General features: G+C 43.3%; 1 protein-coding gene across 1 annotated transcript in view; it reads right to left on the minus strand.

The window, feature by feature from the left end:
- The window catches only part of VWA8 (von Willebrand factor A domain containing 8), a 321202-nt gene that overhangs the window by 10084 nt on the left and 283323 nt on the right, over window positions 1-27795 (minus strand). Inside the window, exons 41-42 of the mRNA XM_090050444.1 lie at window positions 17199-17324; window positions 13250-13408 (exon numbers count right to left, since the gene is read on the minus strand). Coding sequence (XP_089906570.1) covers window positions 13250-13408; window positions 17199-17324 — 285 coding nt within the window. The remainder of the gene's footprint in view (window positions 1-13249; window positions 13409-17198; window positions 17325-27795) is intronic.

The raw sequence follows: 27795 nt of genomic DNA on the forward strand, positions 1-27795 counted from the left end.
AGAATTAACAGGCATGGCAAAGTGGATTTAATGGACTGGAGAATCCAACCCAGTTTTTTTTTTTGCCTTTTTTTCATTACAGTAGTACCAAGGTGCCCTTGTTAGGATCAAGGCCCACTTGCTAGACTCTGCATGGTATAACTACCAAGGCAGGAACAACCCTTAAGAACCCTCTTCCCTCTGTCTCCTCTTAGGACCCCGGCACTTGGCAGAAGTTAGGCAGTGAAGAAAAACATAGTTTCCTCCCACTCTGGGTCAAATACATTTCACTCTTCTTTATGCAGGGACCAAATATTTGTTCCCATACCTCCCACCTTCAACTGCAAAGAAATCAGAAGGTGCAGTAAATAGGCGCAGCCACTGGAACAGCAGACTCCTGTTTTGAAATGGGAAGCTTTCTTCTCCCTGCTGTGCGCTAAGGAGTCACAGACTTTAAAGTGTGTTGCTGAGGGTCAGGCCACTTTCTAATAGCCTCATACAATTCCCCCTGCCTTACCCTACCCTCACATGCTTTCATTTTGCTCTGCTCCCTTCCCTTCCCCCCTGTCTGACGCTCCTCTCTAATGCTTGAACATTTCATCCTTCCTCCTCTCTTCCAGTTCTGTTTCTTCCAAGTAGAGAATCTCCTTTATCTTTCCCTTGCTTGATAAGGCTTTCCCATCCTCCCTTTCAAGATGAGTATTTATTTATTACTTTTGTTTTCCTTAGACAGTTAACTTGCCTTCAGGGTATTTTACCTGGGAATGCGTTTTATTTGTTTGCAAGGATCACGTACACTCTGTGGCAATTAAAATTACATGATTTTTTAAAAAATATTGACTAGGATTGCAATTCAGCAAAGCTATGGAGTAATAGAGCACTCAGAGGATTAATGATCAAAATTTTTTGGTGTAGGTCTCAGCATTCAACATAATATCTCTTTCAATACAATACAGGTTATTCACATCAGCAGATAAAGATTTAGTAGTGGATTACAGCTCTGGAAATATATGGAGATAATCCAGGTCCTATTAAAATGAGCAATATTCATGGCTATTCACTTAATTCCATAATTATGCACTTGTTACATTTAGCCAATTCTTTCTTAACTTACTGGGCCGCTACTGGTACTTCTCTCATCTTTACTTGATTTGACATCAAAGCCCACATCTACAAATCTTTTTCAATTATCTGAGGTGCAATGATGTGGTTCTACAATGAATAAGAAAGTGAAACTCCCTCCTCACATGCTACTTTTGGAGATCTACAGCTTCTGACTTCTTTTCCAAATGTTTGATGCTGGCACTAATATACCAAGTTTGTGAGATTATTCCATATTTAGCAGCTTGGGAACACTGCAATAATAGTTCAGCCTTTCACCTCAAAGTTCCTGTGTTCAATCCAGCCTTAGATAATTTATGAAAACAGGCTCTTTCACACATCACGAAACCATCTCACAGTTTGATACACTTTTCCCTCTTGCATCAAGGAGGTTTCATAACTGGATTGCTGGGTAATTGCAGGGCAAAGCTTAAAGGCCTTGGTGAAGTTACTGTGTGTTTGGGAATTTGAGCACTGGGTAGAACTATGACTCACTGAATTTGTGCTCTTACTCTCACATTTCAGAACAATTAACCTAACCAAAATGACAGCTTACCAAATAAGAACAATTTTACATTAAAAAGTCAAATATGGAATGCCTCCACACTGAGTTTTGAATGTTTAGCAATAGGTGTAGAACTCAGACACTAGGGTGATAAGCTTCATGTAAGAACCAACACAGGCTAGAATAGAAACCAAAAGCACTTTTTTCGCATAAATTTGGCTGGGAGAAAAGACTCCAAGGGTGGTTCTAGTATGGCAGCTTTTTTTTTTTTGGACACTGCAACTTAAATTTGCAAATTTGATTACTACCTTCTGAGCAGAATGGTCCAACCAGTTTTCTATCTACCTTATAGTCCATTCATCCAGCCTGTACTTCCTTAGCTTGCTTGCGACAATGTTGTGGGAGACTGTATCGAAAGCCTTGCTAAAATCGAGATATATCACATCCATTGGTCTCTCCACATCCAAAGAGCCATTCATCTCATCAAAGAAGGCAATCAGGTTGGTCAGGCATGACTTGTCCTTGGTGAATCCATGCTGACTGTTCTTAATCACCTTCTTCTCCTCCAAGTACTCAGAAGTGGATTCCTTGAGGATCTGCTCCATGATTTTTCCAGGGACTGTGATAAGGCTGACTGGTCTGTAGTTCCCTTTCTTAAATATGGGCACTATGTCTGCCCTTTTCCAATCATCCAGGACCTCATCCAATTGCCATGAGTTTTCAAAGATGATGGCCAGTGGCTCTGAAATCACATCAGCCAACTCCCTTAGCATCCTACAGTGTATCCCACCTGGCCCCATGGACTTGTGTATGTCCAGCTTTTCTAAATAGTCCATAACTTGTTCTTTCAGCACTGATGACTGCTCTCCTCCTCCCCAAATTGTGTTACCTGGTGCAGTAGTCTGGAAGCTGACCTTGCCTGTAGAGACTAAGCTGGAAAAGGCATTGAGTACTTCAGCCTCTTCTGTATCCTCTGTCATTAGGTTGCCTCCCACATTCAGTAAAGGACCCACACTTTCCCTGATCTTCCTCTTGTTACTGACATACTTGTAGAAACCCTTCTTGTTACCCTTCATGTCCTGTGCTAGTTGCAACTCCAATTGTGTTTTGGCCTTCCTGACTTTATCCCTGTATGCCTGAGGAATATTTTTTATATTCCTCCCTAGCTGTTTGCTTTAGCTTACTGGAGAGTTACCTGCTAAGCCAAGCTGGTCTTCTGCCATACTTGCTAGTCTTCATGCACATCGGTATGGTTTGTTTCTGCACACTCAGGAAGGCTTCTTTAAAGAATGGCCAACTCTCTTGGACTCTTCTCCCCCTCAGACTGGCTTCCCAGGGGATCTTGCCAGGACTTCCCTGAGCAAGTCAGAGTCTGCTTTTCTGAAGTCCAGGCTCTTTGCTGTTTTCCGTCCTTCCTTTCTTCAGGATCCTGAACTCAATCGTCACGTGGTTGCTGCTGCCTAAGTTCCCATCTACTAGTACATTCCCCACCAGTTCTTCCCTGTTTGTGAGCAGCAGGTCAAGAAAAGCATGGCCCCTAGTTGGCGGCTCCAGCACTTGCACCAGGAAGTTGTCCCTAACATTGTCCAAAAACTTCTTGGATTAGCTTCACATTGCTGTATTGCTCTCCCAGCAGATGTCGGGATGATTGAAGTCCCCCCATGAGAATGAGGGCCTGTGATCAGGAAACTTCTGCTAGCTGTTTGAAGAATGTCTCATCCACCATTTCCTCCTGGTTTGGTAGTCTATAGCAGACCTGCACCACATCGTTACACTTGTTGCTCTCTCCTCTAACCCTAACCCAGAGACTTTCAACAGGCCTATCCCACTGCTCCAGTCATGCAAGCTATCCCACCAAGTCTCTGTTATTCCAAGTATGTCATAGTTCTGTGACTGTGCAAGGACTTCCCATTCTTCCTGCTTATTTCCCAGGCTCTATGCATTCATGTACAGACATCTGAGGTAACCAGCTGATTGCCCTGATTTCTCAGGAAGCATGAGAACTCCTCCCCTCCTGCCTGCTCTTCCGCTAGGTCACCCACTTCCTCACTTACCTCAGGACTTTGGTTTCCATCCCCTGGCAAACCTAGTTTCAAGCCCTCCTCACTAGGTTAGCAAGCCTGTCTGCAAAGACAGTCTTCCCTCTTTGTCAGGTGGATCCCATCTCTTCCCAGCAATCCTTCTTCTTGGAACACTGTCCTGTGGTCAAAGAAGCCAGGGTCTCCCTTGGCAGTATCATTGGTGCCCACATGGATGAGAAGCATGGGGTAATAGTCAGAGGGCCGGATGAGTCTCAATAATCCCTCCATGACATCTTGGACTTGGGCTCCAGGCAAGCAGCAGACTTTCTGAGACAACAGGTCAGGTTGGTAGATGGATCCCTCTGTCCCACACAGAAGGGAGTCTCAAGTCACCACTACCCATTGCTTCTTCTTGGTGGTGCTGGTTTTGTTCCTTTCAACCGTGGGGAGGCCTGGTCTGTCCTCTACCAACAATGGAATGTGCTCCTTGCCCTTTGTTGCTAGGGCTCCATATCTATTCTCCAGATGAACTGTTGCAGGTGGAGATGAAGATTTCTGTTGGCTGCCAGAAGTCACAAACTTCCAGCTTCTACCTTCCAGGGCATCCATGTCCTTTCTCTTCTTTAGTGCTGTCTCTGGCAGTTCTTCCTCCACAGTCTTGGAGGTCTCCTCCAGCACTGAATCAATGAACTCCTCATGGCAAAGGATGCTTCAGTGCCTCACCACCTCTTCCTTTGGCTCTCTTGCCTGTTCATAGAGGTTAGGACTGGAAGGGACCTTGAAGATCATCAAGTCCAACCCCCTGCCCCAGGGGCAGGAAGTCAGCTAGGCTCAAAGGATCCCAGCAAGATAAGCATCCAAGCATTTCTTGAATTGGTCCAGAGTAGGTTCCTGCACCACTTCTGGAGGGAGTCTATTCCAGGTCTTTGGGGCTCGGACCATAAAGACATTTTTTCTTATGTCTAGCCTAAAACAGTCTTGTAGGGGTTTATGACTGTTAGTTCTTGTTTTTCCTTGGGGTGCTTTGGTGAACAGACATTCTCCCAGATTCTGATATACACCCCTTATGTACTTATAAGCAGCCACCAGGTGCCCCCTAAGCCTGTGCTTTTCCAGACTGAAGAGTCCCATGGCTCTCAATCTCTCTTCATAAGGCCTATTCTCTTTCCTTCTGATCAGGCTCTCCTTTGGACTCTCTCAAGCTTCTTGACAACCTTCTTGAATTACAGAGCCAAGAATTGGATGCAGTACTTCAGCTGTGGCCTCACCAAGGCTAAGTACAGTGGGAGGAAGTCATCCTGAGATTTACTTGAGTGGCATCTACAGGTGGAAGCCAGGGTTTTGTTTGCTTTACCAGATGTGACATCGCATTGGTGGCTCATGTTCATCTGGTGGTCAATCATGACCCCCAAGTCTCTTTCAGCAGTGGTGCTAGCAAGTGTAGCACTGCCGACCCTATAAGTATGCTGTGGGTTTTTTTCCCCGCTAAGGTGGAGTACCTTACATTTATCGTACATCAGGTTTGTGTCTGCCCACTTACTAAGTTTATCTGGTCAAGTAGGTCAGCCAGTCTGGCTGAGAAGAGCCTCCTCTCCAGCGAAGTGAGGTGGAGGCGGTCTCTCCCTGGCAGACCACTGCCTCTCTCACCAAAGAGGCAGTTTCCTGACATGACCAGGAGGTACCTCTCACACTGCAGGTACTCCCCACCTGGCTGCCACCAGAAGGAACCTTCAAGCCACAGTCCCCACAGCACCAAACCTGGATCTGGGTAGCAGCCTTGATGGTGAGCGGTCTTGTCTGGACAGACACTCACAGGTGCAAACAGAAGCAGCAGCAGCGACTCTGGCTTTGCGATATCCTCCAGCCATTTCCCTGGGTCTCTTAATCTGCCTCTTCTCTCTTACTGCCTGTGGCAGAGCACAGGTTGTGCCTTCTACTTTAAGAGGTTTGAGCAGGCTGTGGAGCAGCTGATAGGTGCAAAGAGGCCTGATTAGGTGGTCACATCACTGGAAGAAGGCACTCTGGTTATAAGACCAGGCCCTGAGGAGTGGAGCTGGCAGTTGCTGCAGGAAGCTAGAGGGATAATATTGCCCAGCAGGAGATCTGATGCTCCCAGAACACCTGGAGGATGGTATGAACTGTGGGGATGGAGAAGGTTCCTGGTCCTGGGGCATGACCTGAAACTATGCCTTGCTGGGGTAGGATGGTGTGGTGGGGCTGCCAGTGGCAGGGTAGTTTCTAGGAAATGTCACACCTGTGCCTCTCCAGTGAAAGGCGAGTATGGGGTGCCAGAAAGCTTCAGCCACCATTGCCATGTGAGTGACTCCATGGAGGGGAAAGGGTAGGAGAGCACACCCTGACAAAAAAGCACAGGGCCAAGACTCATAAAGTGGGGCCTGAGGCCCACGGTCTGTAAGACACAGAAGCCCCAGTGAAGGGGCAGAATAGAGGCCTCATAGGGTGGAATAGCTGGCCCAGGAGGGGTCCAGGGTGACTACGTGGCCCACAAGCTCAGAGTGTGGGAATAGTGTGTGGAGGGGTCTGAGAAGGCATATCCACATGGGAGAGGGCTAGCTGCTCAAGAGCCTAGCCAGAAAACCCTTGACTGGTCAATGCTGGGGCCAGGACCAGGACAGTCGAAGTGCAAAAGTGCCCACCGTGATGGACGGCCAGAGCCAGTTGTCTGTAGTCCTGACTGGCCTAGAGGTGAAGCCAGGGCCTGTGAGGTTAAAGCTCCTGGAGGGGGCCACTGCCGAGAGGGAAAGCAGCCTGAAGGATGGCGGAGGTTATGCTGCCTGATTAGGAGGGATCCAGGTTGGGGTCTGAAATGTCAGTCTGGAATATAATGGGGATGGAGCCATATAGTGATACCATCTGTGGAGTACAGGACATGGTGTAGGGGTGGTATAGAGCAGTGTATTACACCCATGGTATCAGGCATTAAATGGGCAGTCTCCTACCTATAAACAACTATCTAATTCCAAACAAGGTGTGGCAGAAGATTCAGGTGGGTAGACTGCCCTAAACAGGTGGGTTGGCCAGTGTTTGGACTGGCCTCAAGACAGTCCCCTGTCACAATGCCCTTCTTCCAAGCACATCTTACCTAGCAAACTCACCTGGAAGCTGGCCTGTTTACTGCTCTTTGGCCCCAAGGAGTTCCTTTTTTCCTGCTTCCTTACACCAAGCTGATAGACTCTCCCCTCCAGGGGGGCTGAGCGCTATATACACAAACTGACCTGTAAAATGACCTGCAAACTGCTTGCTCTATTTGCTGCCCCTGTGTTGGATCAGGCTGGATCAGTGCACAGAGTTGAACCTGGCACATGGCCCTGGACCCACTGCAAGGGACTGGACATGGCTCACAGTGCAGGATCCACCACACTGGGTTGCAGACCTAGTGTGCAAGGCTGGTTTGTGACCAGACTCAGCATGCGGTCATGGACCTGGCTCATAGCTCTGGACCTAGCACATGTGGTTGGCTATATCCAGCTGTCAGGCTGGCTGTACCCCACTCATCCAGTCCATGTGACAAAAAGGGTGAGCAGCACTGGTTTGAGACATGCCCAAAATGTGCAAAAAAAGTCCTTGTCTTCTGCTGCTCCCTTAGGCACTGATTTACTCAAAGCAATAAGGAATAAGGAAAAAGAAAAAACATGAATAAATACAAAATGGAATATGAATCCTCTTCCACCCTCTCCTTCATTAATGCACTTAGAATTAAATCAGCCTCTCAAGCATGGTTGCCTGTATTTTCTAAAAAAAATGGCAATGCTTCCATTCAATGTAGCCAGAAATAATAATAAAAAAAGCCTTTTATGAGTTTCTTTACAATTATATAAAATGCAGCTCATTGGACCCTTTAAATCATTATTTAAAACGTGCATGCGCTAATGAGCATGCCCCCAAAGTCTCCCTATGTACCTACAAGAGATAGTTACTAATGTTGTACCAAAGTGGTTTGAATTATATTTATATGACATTGGATGTGTGAGATGGGATTTACAAAAGGTGCACTAATTTTAATCTTGAAAAATAACTGACTTAGCATGACGTACACAGTGGAATTTTCACATTTTAAAAAAAGGGCAAACGCCTGAGTAGGAATACATTTGCCTTCATGATTTAGGAGAAGCTGTTGAAAATATGACCCCCTAGAGTGCAAAGCAGCAATAGTAATAGCATTTGTTAAAAACTAACAAAATGCTCAGGCAGGGTAGCTCAGTGCCTAGCAAGTCAGAGGGGAAAAGAAAATGAGCTGAGCCAGGTGGAGGACAATCACCCCCAGAATGATGAATTATCCCTTTTGAAAGCTTGGAATCTGAGTAGTCAGACAACACATCGGCAGACTCAGTGGCAAGGGCAGCCCTAGAGCTTCTTGCTCTTCACTCCCAATTTTGAATATGATGAATTAGAGGCTGCATGCTTCCAATGATTTGAAGAGTTGAGTTTGAAGGAGGAATCCAAAAAGCCAGCTTTAAATTTAAACAGGCTTCCTGACTACAGAAACACTTCCCCTTGACAAGGAATGGTGCACCCCCTGACCAAAACTGCCTTTTTGGGAACTGGAAACAAATAACCACCTTGGCCATAAAGGTGTAACAGACTGAAAGAAATGCATGCTGTTACATTTCTAGCCTGGAAGGGATCAGTATATTATCTGCCTTATATTATCCACATGCTCTGCAACTGCTTCCTCTATACAAGTAAAATAGCAGAAGCAAAATGAGTCTACTCCACTCATCATGTAATCTATAAATATAACTACAATTCCTAAAGACAAGTCTGAAACCAGAAACATTTTTGTTTCCTACAAGAGAGATGTAAGAGTTGTACATATGAGCAAAATACAGCTGGGAAGGGAAAAAAGACAATAGATTCAGACACAATCCTTTTCTCAGCACAGAACTTACTGAAGCACCAGAACAAAAATGATTATTGGGATAGGCTGAGAAATAGTTTTGGGTTGCCAAAACTGGAATATAAATAACAGAGGAAGGGTAATCCATTATGCTATCACTTTCAACGTTACTGACAGATAACCAGGATGGTTTCTTAGTGAGTCCCAAGAATTTGTACTAGAAACTACCTAAAGTTGTCTGAACTGTGGCTGCTCCTCTCAGGAAAAGGTAACAGCAAGTATCTCTGAAGGTCAACCTGGTTCTATCAAACCAATCTGTGGGGTTAGCAGAGAGGAGCAAAAAAGAGTGCTAAGTAGAAGACCCCCTTCACCAAATACACTCTCAACCTTGCTACCTGAGCTTTTATTGTGGGACTGACTTCCAGAGTAGAATTCCAGCTAAACCAACTGTACAAGACAGAACAAAGCTATGTATGAATTGTAGAAAATTCCATATACAATACATGTATTCAGCTTCTTTTTGATTGACTGAAAGATTATTTCCTTTACAAGGCTTATAAATATTTGATATTTTACACACATGTGCAGCAGCTTTTTACTTTGCAATAGACTGGGAAATACTAGCTGCACTAGGACCTGTTTGGGGGTGTAGAAAGGGATCTTTTATAAAATTGGAATGGTTGGGATTTAAAATGAATTCACATTTCTCTTGCTCAGATTATTATCTATGAAAAAAATGAAGAGTCTGCTTGTGTTCTGGCTACCAACCATATTCAGACAGACACAATATTCTATAGAAAGGTAAATAAGAAACCATATTTTCTTACATATTATGTACACCTTTAAAAAAAACAGATGTGGAAACTGGAGTGTGGATTTTAAATGAGGAAATATGGTAACAGCAGTTTCTGTTGCTCAATATTTGGCTGGGAAAAAGCAAAAGTAATGTCTGCACATGTTTCACAGGGAGCAGAACAATGTGCAGGCTTGCTACTCAGTTACTACAAGAAAAGATAATCTTTGTTCATTCTATCAAAATCAAGGTATGTATCTTATTTTCAGGCATGTTGTATGTGAGAAAATATGGTGCACAAACTCCCTATCTTATAGCCAAAGATTTTAGAAAATCAGTCAACTTATTTTATCCAAAAGAGAACTTAATCACAGACTACAGTGGAGAAGAGATATCTGGTGGTGGATGATGTCTAATGGGCACAACAAGCCATAAAGCGATCCAGTGGTTTACATAGGCAGATTAATTTGTAATTCAGAACACACAAAAACTGGTTTATGCTGCAATTAACTGGTATGGGCTAAGGCAGATAGAGAATATTAAATGTTTAACATGTTAACTACAGGCTTAGCATCTTCACTTCCATAGAGCCTCTTACTAGCACAATCGTTGGGCCCAAGCCATGCTGGAGACAACTTGCAAACGTGGTGCTTGAACAGGAGCTCTATATATACAACATCTTCATAGGGCCAGGTCTTTGGGGACAATTTTGCTGGTGAGGGCAGCATAAGGCTATTGTCCTATCCTTTATTGCCAACTTTGGGGAGACTAGTGCTAATGCCTTCACTAGCCTTGTGGAGTCATGTTTTGATCTCAACAATTCCCAATAAAGCACCAAAAAGAGACATGGACAAGAGCTAATTTAACTCACACTGGGGCTGATTAGTGCAGAAGTCAATGAATGTAACCGGCTCCCTGAAGATGCCTCTAAATCCACCTACTGAAAAGGGCTCTGACATGACAGAGAATTGAGCCAAGGGCCAACTCAAGTGCAACAAACATAACAAGAGGAGAACAAATCTGCATTGGCCTGTCACAAAACTTTCCAACCTGATATCCAACACTATTATTTGAAGTATAAAATGAGCTTTACAGTTCTCTTGACTCAGGAAAATAATAAGAGTAATATGCTAGTCAAGTCCTAATACAGTGCAACAGTGGCAATTTTCACATCTAATAATTACACGCAATTTCTGTAAGAATGTTCTTATAACTTTTAAATGGTTGTTAAAGCATGTAGGTGATATTACATGTAGCTACATTTTTGTCTGTTTATATGGCTGAATGCATGGTGTGGTCTGTGTATTAGGTAAAACAGCAAGCCACCTGAAAATATTTCTGAATACAGTAGGATCATTAGTAACCCACACAGACAGATTTGAGGGGGAGTGATTCATACATTTTGCAGCCAGAAAGGACCTTTATGATCATCAAGTCAGACCTCTTTTATAACATATGCCATACAATTTTACCCAGTAATTTCTGCAGGAAAACCCCATAATCCATTTTTGACGTTAGCCTATTTAATGAGAGGGACATCTAGTCTTGAGCTACAGACTCAGTGAGAATCTACCTTTGAAAAATTGTTAAAATGGCTAATTATACTCACTTAAACACGTGTGCCTTAGTTCTAGTCTGAATTTGCCTAATCTAGCCAAAAAAGAAGGCAGGGCAGCGTAGCACGTTAAAGTCTGACTCATTCAGAGAGGCATAGGCCTTCGTAGGTGACAGCCTGCTTCGTCTGATGATAACACACCTAACTGCTTCTCTGTAGTAGATAAAAGGTTTAGCGAGATCCAGTGGTTATAAGGTGAAACTCAAGGGTTACTCTGTACTGGAGATTTTTCCCTCATCTATGTACTGTGATTGAGATACCTCTTAAACTTCCCTTGAATAAACAAGATGGAACTTCTAAAATCTCTCGCTCTGTGGCAAGCTTGCCTGACCTGGATCATTTTTCTACCTCTTTAAAAAAAAAATTCTAACTTCCTTATGCTTTATTATTTTTCATCACTATTTTTTAAATGGGAACACAGTATGCCAGTATGTCTCACACACACCATATACAAAGGCATGTGTAAGACTTACTTGTTCCTAGCTGACATATTCTGGTGTCCAAGTGTTCAGCGATGGTGTTTGCCTTCTAAGCGACATCATTACACTGAGAACTTCTGTTCAGTTGGTTACCTACAATTTGCATGCTTTTCAGCATCACTTAATTCCTGGATATAGTCTCCTCATCATGTAAGAAGGAACAAAATACAACATGCCTGTATATATGACCTTGCTTTGGGCTGTACTAATATGCATGCTACTCAAATGAACCATCCTTACCAGACAAGTTAGATTTCTTCATGTAACTAATTTATCTTTATCACTATTTATCATGCCAGCACTTTTGTGTTGTCTACAAACTTCATCAACAATAATCTTGTATTTTTCATTTAAGTGAGGAGTAAAGTGATCAGCAGAGATCCTGGTTTTCACTGATAAAAAATATCCCAATTTTTTTAATATAAAAAAATAACCCTAAATCAATATTTTTTCATGGTTAAAATGAAACACCACTAATATATACATTAATCATGTAAAAATGTGGATTTAGGGTTATTTTTTTATACCTGAAAATTTGGCATATTTTTTTTATCAGAGAAAACCCGGACCCTGCTGGTCACTTTACACCTTGCCTGGCAAAATCCGAAAATTTGGGATTTTTTTTCTTCAGAGAAAACCAGGATCCCTGGTGATCAGCAAAGGAAAAAAAATATAGGCGCTGTTTCTTTTGAAACTTTTTACTGTGATTAACAAGTAACAAAGTATGAAAGTTTGGGTTTTTTTTCAGGGCAGAAATTCAGATCTTGTCACCTTGGTTTTTCTCCCAAAGATTGTATGGAAGAATGTAACATGTAGGATTATGTTACCAGATAAATGTGGTGAATGAAACTTAACTGATTAAGGTAGGTGCAAGCCTTTGTTAATTCTCTTTAAAATTCTTTTTATTTTGATCTCTTAAGTCATATTAGACAAGCTTGAAAAAATGGTTTTCACTAAAGACTTGATAACCTTGCTCCTACAATTTCACACAAGGCTTTGTCAAGAATGAACTCCAGCAAAACAGGATGCTCTCTTTGTGTCCCACGCAAGGTGCTAAGGTACTCTGTGGTGCCTTGAGATCCTTTTAGGGGTGCCCTGGGGAGCTGTGCAATGTTAGCAGTGTTAAGTGTGCAAAAATGATTCAGAAGGTATACCCAGAGATTTCAAATAGAATCCATGGTGCCAAAAATATTCTGACCTGTTTTGGGCTTCCTGAGTTCTTTGCAACACAAGAATTGCTCTATTATTTTCCTATAGTGAGCGAAAGATAAGAACTGCCATTTTCTGAGGGGTGTCTTGAGTCTAAAAATCTTGAGAACCACTGGTTTAAGCTTATACAAGACTCCCAGCCCTTGTTTTATCCATTATAATAAAGTAGAGACAGTTGACACTTATTTTTTAAAATTTAATTTGGGGGTTTACTTTTAAGTGACATGGGACTGAGGACCTTTCATCAGAACTTGGGGAAATGCAATAGGGGAAGAAGTTGAATCTTCTCCCATCCTAAAACGCTGGTGTCTGAGGGCATATCTATCTGTGTACTGAGTTGCCTGGCTTAAACAGTTCTCCTTCAAAAAATACACACACACACACACACACACACACACACACACAAAAATCCAAAACCAAAACAAAACAAAAAGCAAAACAGCCAACATATTTTATAACCCAATTCTCAAAATAAATCAGAATCTCTTCTCCTGCAGTGTTCAATGAGTCCTAAGAACTGTCTGGCATTATTTTTTTGGGTTGCTAGCAACAGATTAAAGCCTATGTTTCCTTCCATGGATGAATAATATTCCTTGGCTAGACAGAGTGATGAAATACTTTTTTCCACTGCTGGACACAGCCTGTGCAAATACTCATTACCACTAAACTCCTGGCACAGTTATAATTACCTTAAACTTGTGCTCGTAATTCTCAAAGGCTTCCATGACCATGCAGACAGCCTCCATGGAGCGCTCCAGTCGACCATCAACCCCATTAAAGCGGTACATGCTGCCAGAAACATCTACTACCAGGCGTAAACGTTTAGGCTTCTGCTGGGGGCTCCCAGGCTAATACAGACAAACAAAACAAGGAGAACCTTATGAATGAGAAAGTTGCAGTTCCCTTAAGAGCAGAGCATTTTAAAAAAAAGAAATCATGTACTTTTCAAAAACAGTAGGCAACAAAAATCTCTCTTCCTGTATGAAACCAAAACTATCTGCATCTAGCAAGTTTGGCTATTTAAAAAAAATCCTTTCTACTTTGAATTTTTTTAATTGTTCAGAAACAATTACTATATTTACTTGAATACATGATCAGGTTCCCCCCTTCAACAGCATTGTGAAAAAAGACCCTTGTCTTATATTTGCATACAAGAGAACCTCATTAAATACTACACTGACCATCATTTAAATGCTTGACAAAAGCAGCATGTACTCAGTAATAGACATGAAGTATGAAATTGATTAAAAGCAGCCAAACCTGAGTGTGACTATAATGCACATGGCCCATGTTGGGCAAACATGCAGATTTATTTAATTTTTTTAAAAGAAAATTTTCATGTTCCAAGCCAAATTAAGTCCAAATCCATGAGCCAGTCCAGAACCATATGTGCCCCTACAACTAGCAAACATCCTCTACCCCCACCAGGAGCTTCAGATATTTCCAACATCTTTTTGGCCAGCATCCTATGTGCAGACCCAAGCCCAGAGGCTTGGGGTTTGGATGCCCCCAAGTTTTGCCTGCCCTCAGCCATATGGCTGAAGGACCAAACTACAGAAGAACCTCCCATTTCCATAAAATGGGATTTAAACCCCAACACCTCAGCACGTACTAAACCACACCAGAAAAACAACATGCAGATTAGAATCTATCCCAAGAACAGGTTAGTATAGCCCATCCGATTAAGCTATATGGTAGTGCCCATTGAGTGCAGTCCCTCTCAGGGCTCTTTTTCAAGTCTTGGTGAGCTACTACATTGCATGTATTTTGACAACTTCTCCACTCCCATGGCTGAACTGTGCCTTTCTTTCCTATTTCTAATGACTCCTGTTTCTCCATCAGCCTTAAATGTCTGGCGAACATCACTAAACGAGGCCCCAAACAGTTCAACCAGAATATCTCTATTGCTCCCTCTCTCATCCTGTTTCATATGATCAGTGTACCCGCCCCCGCCACCCCCGCCCCATATGAGGTGGAGCCAGACCAGGTTGCCCAGTGCCTTATCTGCATATACATTTTGGAGAATCCCAGGACTCATAACAAGAACATCCAGTTTCAGTTATGAGTGAGGCGCTAATTAGCACATGGATCCTTTGTGGGGGGGTGTCTGGAGTACACACACATATTGAGCAGTGTTGAGCTGTGGGGTCCTCATGGCTTGAAATGCTGTTAACTTTGCTGGGGCCTAGTCCAGTGACCTATACAGTAAATCATGAACCTTCTGGTTTTGGACTAATATGATACATAGTTTGTATTATATATAAGTAGGTACAAAAGTGCTACTGAAAAGTGTTTATGGAGTATCTGTGCTAAAACTTTCACCAGTTTCAAAAAAGGTAAAATGCATCAAGTCTGGAGAAACTAAGTTTAGGGGTTCTATACACAAATTACAAGCATCTTTATTTCCAGGTCTATGTTTTCAAATTTGCTCTTCACTTCCAAGAAGCTACACTGTTCTCAGTGGTGATAGATGACAGAACAAGGAGCAATGCTCTTCAGTTACAGCAAGGAAAGTTAGGTTAGATATTAGGGAAAAAACCCTCTCTCACTAGGAGGGTAGCAAAGCATTGGAATATACTACCCATGGAGGCTGGGGAATCTCCATCCTTGGAGGTTTTTAAGCTTGAAAAAGCTTTGGCTGGAAAGATCTAGTTGGGGCTTTGAGCAGGGGTTGGACTAGATGGCCTCCTGAGATCCCTTCCATCTCTCATTTTCTGTGATTCTATGTGTTCAGGGACAGAAAGGTCTGATAGTAAGGAAAAGATGAAGGAGCTGCGGTGGGAAGAAGTGGAAGGGGAGGTAGAGGCTAAGGTGGCTATCTGACCCCCCAGATTTATTTTTCCTGCTGTAGCAGTGAGAGGGAGACAAGTTCAAGGCAAACCTCCAGTAGTTAGATTCTGTACCTAAAAACTTATAACAAATTTATAAATGTTCCAAATATAGAATCTAATTATTGGGGGGTTGTCTTAAATTAAGGGTCATCTTAGATTTGAATAAACACAGTATTGCAGATAGCTGAATTCAGCTTCTCTCTTTTTTCCCCTTTGTTTTATTTACTGTGACTGAAAACAAAATACCAGGAAAGATTCCACACATGCTTGTAGGAAAAATTATGGATTATTAACATTTTACTTCAATACAACAACTGTCAAATTGCTACTTGCTGCCAAGATCCACGAGGGAAATGTTTTCCCTTGACTTATGGCTCTAAAGAGGAGCCTCATAAAACTGCAAAGCTTGTCTGCTAAAGTTAATACCTTCTAAAAATGTCTGAAACTAGCTTTGAGTAGCTTCTCAATCTTGTTCTTTCTGACCATACAACTAATATCCTTCTGTTAAAAAGATTTACATCTGTTTCAATAATTTCTAGTACACTAGTTTCTGAAACAATATTTCTATACCTGATACAATGAAACAAAGCTGGATCTAAATACAAAGCTAGTAGAAAATGGTCTGGCCAAAAAAAAAAAAATTAAAAACAAATACTTAAAACAGTTCTTTTATCTGTAAGTGATTTCCAAATATTTCCCTTTCACTCAATGCCTGTTCTTTTTGGTTTAGTTCATTTTTTAAAATTATTAATGCAATTGATTGCATAACTCTCTTCTACCAAAACCCACATATAATTAACTCAAAATGCAACGTTATTTCTTTAATACTTTTCACTACTAGACAAACTATTTTACAGTGCCTTGAAATATATAAATATAGCATTTTGAAAAGTTTTGATAATTAGGCTATAACATCCTTTCCCTTACTCATCTATGAAGTGGGATGCCCAGGCTCCATACACTTTTCAAATCAATAAAAAGGAGGGCCATATAGTAGGAAAAATAATACTACAGAATTATTAAATCTCTACTTAGTTGGCGTGAGAAAGCAGCTGTTCTAAATGCTCATCTGAAAGAAAAATTCCTCAGTGACATTAATAATAACAATCTGCCATAGTAAATGTTACTATTAAAATACATGAATGATTTAGGTAAGCAGCTGTAAATCAGGTGTCACCTTATTTCTGTTAAATCAAGTCATACAAAGATAACCAATTTTTTTCTGATTTATGAGTCACCACAGATTTTAGGCTTTAATTATTCTCTCATCCTTTTTCTCATTAGCTTTTTCCTTTTTGAATTTGCAAATCCAGATTTCCAACAGAGATTTTTCATATCATGAGAAAGGAGGAGAGGTCTGTCACAGCCATTTAAGCATATTTAAACATGCCAGACTGGCAGACTGAGAGTTACATTAGTGTGGCAGACAGTCCCTGAAAAGCGCTTTGCTCTTTCTAGCAGCCTGTTTCAACAGAACTTGCTCACAGGCACGTGCATATGAAACCAGGGTGGTCAACCCGCAGCACGTGTGCCACAAGTGGCATGGGCAGCCTCTTTGTGGGGCACACAGTAGATATCGGAAGGGACAAGAAGTGCAGGGCAGATAGGGCAGGAAGCTGAATGCAGATGGAGCAGGGAGCATGGGAAGACATTAAAAAGCAGAGCAGCAGATTGGACAGGGGAAGGAGTTCAGAGTGACACTCAGGGAGGGCAAGGGGCTTAATTTGTGGCTCGCCTGCCAGAAAGGTCTGTTATACGCAGGCACACAAGGAAGCAATAAACTTGCTAACTGTTAGTAGATACTCACCTGTGGCTCAAGTTCTCCCCTTCGTTTATAAATGGCCTTTTCTCCTGTCAGTCCATCAATTATTTTGGCATCATCTAGCTCTCCAATAGCTTGGTGTTTCAGCCATTGCCTTTCTTTACCTTTGGCCTATAAAAGAAAAGCATCTGTAATACATTTCCTGATAGCGGTACAGTTTACACCAGGGGCTGGCAACCTACAGCCTGTGTGCTGGATCTGGCCCGTGAAGAGACTGGATTTGGCCTATGGCAAATCAAGGAACTGGCAGCAGGCTCCCGCCACAGTAGCAGAGGCAATGTCCCCAAGTTCCCCAGCATCATAATGCTTGTGATGTTCAATTTATTATCTCTGCTGCAGCAGAGGCAGTATCTCCTGGGTCCCATCACCTGCCTTCTTTTTAGTTTATTCCCTTTGCAGCATCTGCTGGTTGTTGAGGTGTGGGGGTGCAGCCTATGGTTGGGACTGTGTCACAAGCAGTGGCCTGTGGTAGCAAAAGGTTACCAACCCCTAGGTTACATGACTTAAAAAATATTTAGACCATGACATACAGGCAGGTTTCCCTTGTACTTACATAATGACTCAGTAAAAGCCAGTAAAATCTGAATGCATTTTTATAATCATCCTGGTCTTTCTGGTTGAGAGAGAAATTATTACCGATAAAGAATATTCCTGACTCTGGTTCAATTTCTGTCTCCTTTAAGTCTTTTCACATAATGGGATTCTAAATTTGGACCATGTAATGCTAGCAGTTTTAATGCAAGTGTACTGGAAAGTGGTGCACAAATGAATCAATGCAGAAATGCACAGAACCAGAGGCATGCAACAGTGAAAAGTTTGTTATGAGTTTTCCATCCAAGTATTGCAAGAAAATGTAAAAGATAACTAAAACTGGGAGATTAAACTTAACAGGAAAAAGAAAGATACAGGGGTTGGCAACCTGCACCCTGTAGGGGCAGATTTGGCCATGGAGCCATTTTATCTGGCCCTTGGAGCTGGGGCAGAGGGGAGTTCTGTGGTGTTTCAGTGGTGAGGAGAGGTGGTGACTATGGCTTTGGCTCTGGCTCTTATGGTGGTGGCACAAGCTGAAGTAGAAGCATCCTTCGCTCAGATCCAAGATCTGTGAAAGTGGCCCACCACTGCAAAACACTCCCAACCTCTGAACAGCAATATCAACGCTGCTGGAGAACTCGTTACAGCCTGTGAGTGGATCCCTATAGAGCAGCATTCATAATCATTTCTGTGCAAGCAGCAGCAATCAAGACAGTGCATTAAATGCACATTTTACAACCTTGATTATCTGCAATTTGCTTCAGATACAGATGTTCCATTCCTTAGAGATCAATCCAACCATTCACAGCCTGGCAAAACTCCCGCTGAAGTAAACTCGAAAGACTGAGGACTTGAGTACTTAAATTACAAATGACATTTTTAACAATTTCAAAAGGATAGTTTCACTAACACTGAAGTCCTCAAGAAGGTAGCACAGTCTATGTGCTGAATAAATGGCAGTTTCATGTTTCACTTAATTTACGGTTGGGTTCACAGCTTTAAGCAGTTGGCAGCAAGGCTGAGATTTTCATGCGAAGGAAGAGATTTACTGATACACGTGTGTGTGGCATCTCCAATTCATCACAGGTCAGAAGCTAGCAGGAAATTAGATACCTGGAAGAAATGGATTTAGGATAGGCATTATGGGCCTCTATGGGTCTCTCATTGCCTTCCTAGACAGTGACTCATTCTCTCAAATGATGGAAACCTCTGCTTGTCTTCTTTTGAAATTACCTCTCATCATAGGTTTTCTGAAGCAGGAACCAATTCGTTCTCAATCCCAGACAAATTCAAGCTGCTGGCCTGGAGTTTGAGAGGATGGCTTTTTGGAACTATATGCACTCTGCACATCTAGTTGATGGGCTAGAATCCAATCTGTTCTGCCTCTTGACCCCCTAGCTTTATCTGGTCAAAACACTACATGCTCAGTTTGAAATTAGATCAATCAAAAAATCTACCTTTGTATCCTAATTCATAGATTAATTAAAGGCACAGACCTTGGAATCAATGGCTATTAATTCACTGTTTTTTCTTCTCTGTCAAAGTAGATTTATTTCTGGAAGACGAATTACTGAATTAAATGCTGTTATTTGTTTTTTCATGACAGTGGCACATTAGATCTTCTACCCAAAGTTCTTTTTCCTGAACTTTAATGAGGATGGATATATATTATTGCCTAGACAAGTAAATCATCAATCCAGAATGCATGCGTGTGTGTGTGTAGCATACCATTCTTGCACCCGAGTGCTATTACCTTTCTGAGTTATTCAATTCAACTTGGATAAATCTGCAAATCAAATTATTTAGGCTTTTCTCCTTACATTTTACAGCCTTAGGATCTGCAGTTTCCCATCCTGCCCTGATCTGCTTATTGTCCTACTCTCTTATCTGAATTTCTAGGTCAGCATGGGCAAAATGGCAGCTTTGGCCAGCAGCCAGACTCCATTTCCCAGCAGCCCTTGCTGGCATGACTGGGACTAGTCTCCATGGAGACCCCAGATGCAGCTGCACCATGATAGTGCAAGGCGGGGGTTGCCATGGAGACCAGCCCCAGTCACGCTGGTAGGAGGTGCAGCAGGGCACAGTACCTGGCTGCTCCAGAGCTGCTGGGATCTTGCAGCGGGGGCAGCTTACTCAGGGCCAAGGCAGAGCCACAATCTGCAGCCTGCATGCTCTGGGCAGGGGTGTGCAGGCTATGGCTTGCACCTCTGCTCTGGCTTGGGACCATGCTGTCACTGCTGCAAGGAGCTGGGGCAGAGCCACAATCCACTGCCTGCACACCCCTGGCCGGAGTATGCAGCTGCAGATCGCAGCTCTGACCTGGCCCCGACCAGGCTGCCCCCACTGCAAGATCCCAGGAGCTCCAGAGCAGCCCTCTACCCTGCCCCATGCCCTAACAACATGGCTGGGGCCAGTCTCCATGGCAACCCCAGCCTTGCTCTAGAACAGCGCAGCTGTGGCTGGGTTCTTCATGGAGACCAGCCCCAGGCATGTGGGCAGGTGCTGCTGAGAAATGAAGTCCACTGCCAGCTGGATCCGGCTTGCGGTAGGACCTAGGGAAGCCCAGCAGGCGCCAACAACAGCAGGCTCGGCTGAGCCCACCCCCCAGCCAGAAGCCCCTTCCAGGGTTTCTGGGCTGGGAGCATGTGGCTGCCCTGGCATGGGAAGCTCAGGTAAGTGGGGGGGGGGGGAGCACTCCGGGCAGGGAAGGAGCACGGGGGAAGAGGCCCCTCCCCACCCACATCCAGTGCCCTGGGCTCGCATGGGGCTGCCTGTGCCTGCTCCAGACAGCCCCATGCAGGCTGCGAGTGCCTGAAGCACGGGGCACCAAGCGTGAGGCAGGGGAGGGGCCGCTTCCTCCCCGCGCTCAGCTTTTCCCTGGGCTCCTTCCCTGCACAGAGAAAAGAGGCTCCTCTCCTGCCCCATGCTGCAGGCACTCACAGCCTGCGCAGGGATGTCCGGAGCAGGCACAGGCAGCCCCAGGCAGGCTGTGAGCGGCTGCAGTGCAGGGTGCCAGGCATGGGCCGGAGAGGAGCTGCTTTCTCCCCTCCTGCACTCAGCACCACCATTTAACCTGGCCCCACTGCCAGCCTGATAGTGGGGCAGGTTACAAGCTGGTGCTGAGGACGGAGAAAAGTGGCCCCTTGCCTGCTCCGTTGCCAGCACCCTGTGCTGCAGCCACTCGCAGCCTACCTGTGCCTGCTCCAGACAGCCCTGTGTGGGCTGCAAGAGCCTGCAACGCGGGGCACCAGCCATGGGGCAGGTGAGGGGCCACTTTTCCCCGTGCTCAGTACCAGCTTCTTCCCTGTTGGTGAGCAGGGGGTCGGGGCTGTGCGCTGCCCCCTGCCTGTACCGCGGGGCTGGGGGACACTGGGAGTGAGTGGGCGGGGAGCCACTGGGAGCACAGGGCCCGCATCGGTGTCCCAGGGCCAGTGCCCGTGGGGCCCAGAACAGGGTGGCAGGAGCATGGGGTCGCAGCTGGCAGGGGCTCTGTGGAGCTGAGCCAGCTCCCCCCTCCTTCCTGCTGGTGTAGCCCAGACCAGCTCCACGGACCCCTGCTAGCCTGTGCCCTGCTTTGGGCCCCACCAGTGCTGGCCCTGGGACATTGGTCCCACAATGGTGACAAGGGGGCGGGACACCTGTAGGGGGGTGGGGCTACCTATGTGGCCCTTGACAGCCTGCCAAAACTGCCAAAACTGGGTAAGCGCCTCAAAATAATTGCCCGCCTCTGTTATATGGTGTCAAGATTTTTATAAGTGTCTGTTGACAGTGTACTACTGCACCTGACAACTTCAGGATTCTCTTGCATCGTAAGTCAGAAATGAAAAATATCTATTAGGCCCCTGGCAGGAATTAAGTTAATTGTGCAATATGGAGGTGTGGTGCCAGGAACTGGTCCCTGATGCTGTGCTTCTCATGGTGCCCTGTAAACCTTCTGGCATGCGGGGAGACCATCAGAAGACTTAGCACTATGAGGTACAGCCCTACATGGGGCTGCAATGAGTGGTTTTCAGTCCATGCAGGGCTACACCATGCCCCTGTTAGGGTGCTGACGTGTGGAGCCCATCAGATGCTTGGCTCCCTGTGCTCTGGCATGGAAAGCTTTCCCTATCCCCAGCTGCTAGCATTGTGGATCAGAGGTGAGGATAGCTGGGGAGTGGGCATTACGCATGGCACTCTGCTTCAGCAGGTAAACATAAAGCTCTGCTGTGTACCTGGCACTGGTGTGACAAAAAGAGAAAGTGAGCCACATATAACATGGAATATTTTTGTGGATGGTGTCTCATTTTGTCATGCCACTGAGTACCTGAACATGTAGCAGGGATACTATTCATGCTGTGATGAACATGTTAATCATGTTGTAAGTATAATGCCTGCCATGGACATTTGGTTATCATCTCATCCTATTTTTCTTAATACAGGATTGGTCTTTGTGGTACATTTTTGTTGTTCCCAATCCAATTTTAGTCCCCAGACTATGGGGCTTCTAGCATTTTGCTTGGGAGCATTCCTTGACAGGAAATTTTTCTTGGCATCAAGCTCTGCAGTTTCCATTAAAGTATCCTTCCTGTTATGCATGCCATATTATCTTCAGTTTCTATACCCTGGTGTTTAAACCCTTTGGCTATTTTCAGACTATATTAGATATCTGGATGAAAGCAAAATCTCTTATATGAAGCGTCATGATTAAAACAGAGTAGTAAAGAAAAGAAAAAAACCCCCAAAACTTCAGCTAATTAACTATATAACCCATGAAGATATCATAGGTTACAACTGTTTTACTTTGTTTTACATACTGAACCATGTTTGTGAAAGACACAGTACGTAGGTTTTCAAGGAGCAGCTTTTCTGGGTAAACTCTGAATAGCAATTCAATCAGTCACTTAAAAAAATGTTTATTGGGGCAACCTCCTGTAGAGTAAGCATGACCTATCCAAAGTGAAGAGAACTCCTAGAACGAGGGGGCTGAAATAGTGTTTAGCTCCCACAGCTTTAACTAGAAGTATTTGAGTCTTTAATATACATCATGCTTGGAGAGTCACTGCTCTTTCAAGTGTTCATGATGTCCTTCCTCTTGGTAGACAAGAGTAAAACAGCAGAAAGCACTGAAGTTTCAGCTTCACTGAGCATATTCTCCACTAATTTAATTATTGTTTGCATTGACAAAGCTTTAGTTTTCAGGACACTTACTCTTAGAGGAAAAGAAGTGTGGGAAGAAAACTGCAATTAGAAGTTTTAACTATGAGCATAGATCATACCAGTATAATCATGTTAAGGGTTTTGTTTTATGCTTGTTGAAACTCGTGCTGTTCCTGTTATGAAATAAATAAAGTATATGACTTGAATATGTATGTGGGAAATTCAAAATCAACCTTCTCCTCAAATAGAAAAAAATACTACTAAAACCTTGACCCCCAGAATAATACAAAAATATTTTAGGATATTTAAGGGTTATTTGTTTCATCTAGAATTTCACATAATTTCCTTTTTACATCAATCAACTGACCAAACTCTTAGAAGCATTTTTGTACACATGATGTTGTATGCATATATTTTATATTGCATACGTTTGTTCTGCAAATAACAAGAGAATATTGTGTAAGACAGTTTTCAAACATGATTTTTTTATTAATATGATGATGATATGATAGCACTACGTTCTGAAAGTAATGCACCACCAGTCCTTTCCATCCAAAGGTATCAAAGCAGTTAGCAAATATTAATAAAGTAACCCTCAAAACACACCTGTGGCATGCATAAATAATGATATAAAAAGTGGCAGACACAAAAGTTAAATAATTGTCATTACCACAGCAGAAAGAGGAAGACAGCTGTGTTATTACCAGGGATGCTGGTTTTCTCTGATTAAAAAAAAAAAATCCCTAATTTTTGGATTAAAAAAAGGAACCCCAAATCCACATTTTTCTGTGATTAAAATTAAACAATATATAGTGGTGTTTCATTTTAATCATGGAAAAATGTGGATTTGGGGTTACTTTTATTTAACCAAAAATTGAGGATTTTTTTTAAGCAGAGAAAAGCAGGATCCTTGGTCATTACCATATGTCTATGGTACTCAACCTTTTATCCTCATGGGCCAGATGGGGTGGTGCAGGTGCAGTGCACAGGCTGGATGGAGGTATATACGCCAGGCTCAGGTCCTGTGGCCCAGCACCAGCCCTGCCTGGCCCTGCATGCTGGGATCACGTGCCTGATCCAGCACACAGGGCCCTGAGGCTGCCCATGGGTCTGGAAATTTGGTAGTAAGGGAGTGGTAATATTTTTCCCATACTTCTGGACCTGTGGAGAGCCCCACGGACCAGATGACACAGTGTCATAGGCTGGATCTGGCCTGCAGGCCAGTGGTTGAGCACCCCTGCAAAAGGTTCTTCTTTCATGTAAGTGTGTATGTTGGACTTTTATGTGATATCTTCCATTGCCATAATTCCCAAGAATACAGTGCTAATGGAGACATAGCACTGATATTTTTATAATGTTATCTGATTGAGTCTTCTCTAGTATAGTCCCACTATTGGTACTTCCACTGCTGTGATGTTACCAGTTGTAATGGTGAGAGATTTCCCACAAGAGCCTAGAGCAGATGAGGCTCTAGTTGTCACATGGGTTTAAAGACTCAGAGATCAGGAAAACAGACCTTATGATGAGAGGCTGAGAGCCATGGGACTCTTCAGTCTGGAAAAGTGCAGGCTAGGGGGTGATTTGGTGGCCACCTGTAAGTTCATTAAGGGTGCTCACCAGGATCTGGGGGAACGTTTGTTCACCAGAGCACCCCAAGGGATGACAAGATCAAACAGTCACAAACTCCTCCATGACTGTTTCAGGCTGGATAAGGAAGAACTTCTTTACTGTCCGAGCCCCCAGGGTTTGGAATAGACTGCCACTGCAGGTGGTTCAAGCACCTACTCTGAATGCCTTCAAGAGACATTTGGATGTTTATCTTGCTGGGATCTTATGACTCCAGCTGACTTCCTGCCCCTGGGGCAGGGGGCTGGACTCGATGACCTTCTGAGGTTCTTTCCAGCCCTAATGTCTATGAAATCTATGACTCAGTTCTTTAGTATGCAAGCGGATAACACAAGGGAAAAATGTTACTGCAATGCCTTGTAAGCAGAAGGGTTTCTTTTAAGAGGCTTCTGCAAGCAACCTCCAGACAACGTGGCACCTGGCTGGGGCTGGCTATTGCACTTTTTGAGTGACAGCCCAGAGATCTGAATGCACTTGGGTTGGAAGTAAGATATGCAAGCTTCGTACAGCAGTTCAGATTACCTTGTGAGAGAGGGGCAAGCTGAAAGAGTTTATTTACTGGTATTCTGAAGGTTTGCTATTTCTGTGTGATCCCAGCTACAATTTGTAATGCCTTGTCATTTTTGTTGAGATCATTAATAGAAATTAGGTGGACATTGTAAATAAAAACAGCCCAAGAATTCTGTTTTCTAAAATATGCCCTGTCATTTCTTTCCAGTCTACTCCAGCAGCCCAAGTACTTCTTACCAGGGTTAAGTTGATACAACTAAAACAGTGGTTTTCAAACTTCTTAAAGTCATAGAAGTCATTCATATCACTTGTCCTACCACAGAGTCCCTACCCCTATCCTGTGAGCTGACATACACACAGGCCACCCTGGTGTGTCACCTCCCAGCCCACTCTGCCATTACCCCCGATCTCTTTGTGGTATCCCTAACGACTTATAAGGGAACTCTAGGATTCTGTCCAGAGTTTGAAAACTGCTGAACACAGTTTAAAAACTGCTGAATTAAATGAATATGCAAGCAAGACTTGAGGCTTTTCTTGGTAGAACACCAGTATAACAGTAAACTTTTTGACTGTTTGGTAACCAGGACGGTATTTCCCTTCTTTTTAAAGATGAGGCACAGAGAGACTGTTTTACAAAAAAGTATAAAGAGATGGGAACAGAACTTAGATTTGCTGAGGCCTGGCCATGTACTCTAAGGACAAAGTCCATCTTAAATTAACAACCATCCTTTCAGGAGAGCAAAAAAAACAGAAGAAAAAAGCTCAAAAAAATCAGTGTCTGAATAAATAAACGAAAAATCACATAAAACTATTATGTTTTCATAATGTATAATTTAAACTTAACCTTTTTAATACTAAGTTGAAATTGATGAGTTTATTTAGAAGATGATCTGGGATATTTAAGAAATTACTATTTCAAAACCGTAATTACGAAATGAAATCTGACTTCTGAAGTACACCACAACAGATTTCGCCAGTCACTTAATATTTCTGGAATAAGGAATGTCTGATTGATAACAAAGAAAAACCCCCCCACATTTCTGCTGTTTATTAGTTGAGCTGCAACTGTGTGCTTGGTGCTACGTAGAACTAAATGAAGCCAGGGCCAGGGGCCCTACACTGAAGTGGGTCAGTCTGGTAAACCCCTGAAAAACTCAGTAAGAGCCTCTATTTAAAAGCTAAAATTAAACATGATTTGGTTCAGTGCAAAAGTTGGAAAAATTCCCAAGTAAGATGAAGCATTTGTAAACTAAATAACTCAAACCATCATAAATATAGCTTTTCTAGGAACTATATATTAAATATTTATAAAAGCCTGATTTGATCTGTGTGTTAAGAGTCTATCCAGTATAAAAATGACTCAAAAAGGTAGCCTGAGCAAAAGAGATTTTTGATGCTATCATTTTGGTCTCAATGTGCTGAAGTTTTTGTGGTCTACCTTAAGAGATTTTTTTAAAGTTTGGTTAGTTTATTTTTATATTACGTGCTGCATAAAATTCATTCCTTACCCTGTCTCCTTGGTCAGACAGTCCTGTTATATTACATACTTGCCAGGAAGAGAGCACAGTCTCAGGAAACAGAGGGGCAGACAGCACTTTTCCTTAATCTTAAAGGTAAACTTTTTTAGCATCAAGTAACAGGATATGCTTCCTTTATTTAAAACATGGTGCTCCATTATGTTAAAACTGTGTTTAATTTGATTTCTGAATGCAGGAATTTCCACTCTAAAAACACACAGGTAAAAGAAACTAAGGAAAAAAATTTGAGTAGAAGATTCAATTAAGATGCCGAGAGAACTTCTGATGGAATACCTGCGTGAGATGGGAATAATTACCAAAATTTGGGGAAGTGAGGATTTAGATCCCCTCCTTAAAAAGCAAAGGCCCAACCCAGCAGTTCAGATTTAAAAACAATTAAATGTGGAACCAAGGCCTGTGGCATATATTCATTTAAAAGTGCCATGGAATCTGAGCCTTGATCCCAACAACTGCAGTTCTTGTCATGCCACACATGCATGGCAAGAGTCACAATTCTGGGATCAGGAATCAGATTCCAATCATGCCCTTTCTGCTTGCCATATGATCCTGGGCTCCCCCTGCACCAGCAAGTTAAAAGCAAGTTGCCTACAGCTCAGCATGACCTGGTATGGTCTTGGGGCTGACAATCAGCTGATTGTTCATAGATGTAGGGTCAGAGGGGACCTGAGCAGATCATCAAGTTCGACCCCCTGCCCTAGGCCGGAATGAATAGTGGGCTCATATGACCCCTAGTAAGGTTAAGCTCATATGACCCCAGCTAGGTAGTTATCAAGCCTCCTTTTAAAGACCCCTAAGGTAGGAGCCAACACCACTTCCCTTGGAAGGTGGTTCCAGATCCTGGCCAGCCTGACTGTGCCTCCTGATGTCTAGCCTGAACCTACTCTCAATCAACTTGTGGCTGTTATTCCTTGTTACTTCCAGAGGTGCTCGAGGGAACAGGGTCTCACCCAATCCCTTCTGGTCCCCCCGGTAAGTTTATAGATGGCCACTAGATCCCCTCTCAGCCTTCTCTTGTGAAGGCTGAATAGGTTCTGCAGTCTCTCCTCATAGGGCCTGCCCTGCTGCCCCCTACCCAATTTGTGATTCATCTGACTGTGTAGGCGTCAATGCTTTTTAATGAGAATGGATGGGTGACAGTGTCAAAGGCCTTCCTGAAGTCCAGAAAGACTACATCCACCGCGACACCTGCGTCCAGTGCTTTTGTGACCTGATCGTAGAAGGCTATCAGGTTGGTTTGA

Source organism: Crocodylus siamensis, chromosome 1 (assembly GCF_052110815.1).
Source record: "Crocodylus siamensis isolate JL-2025a chromosome 1, ASM5211081v1, whole genome shotgun sequence".
In the NCBI taxonomy this organism is placed as follows: domain Eukaryota; kingdom Metazoa; phylum Chordata; order Crocodylia; family Crocodylidae; genus Crocodylus; species Crocodylus siamensis.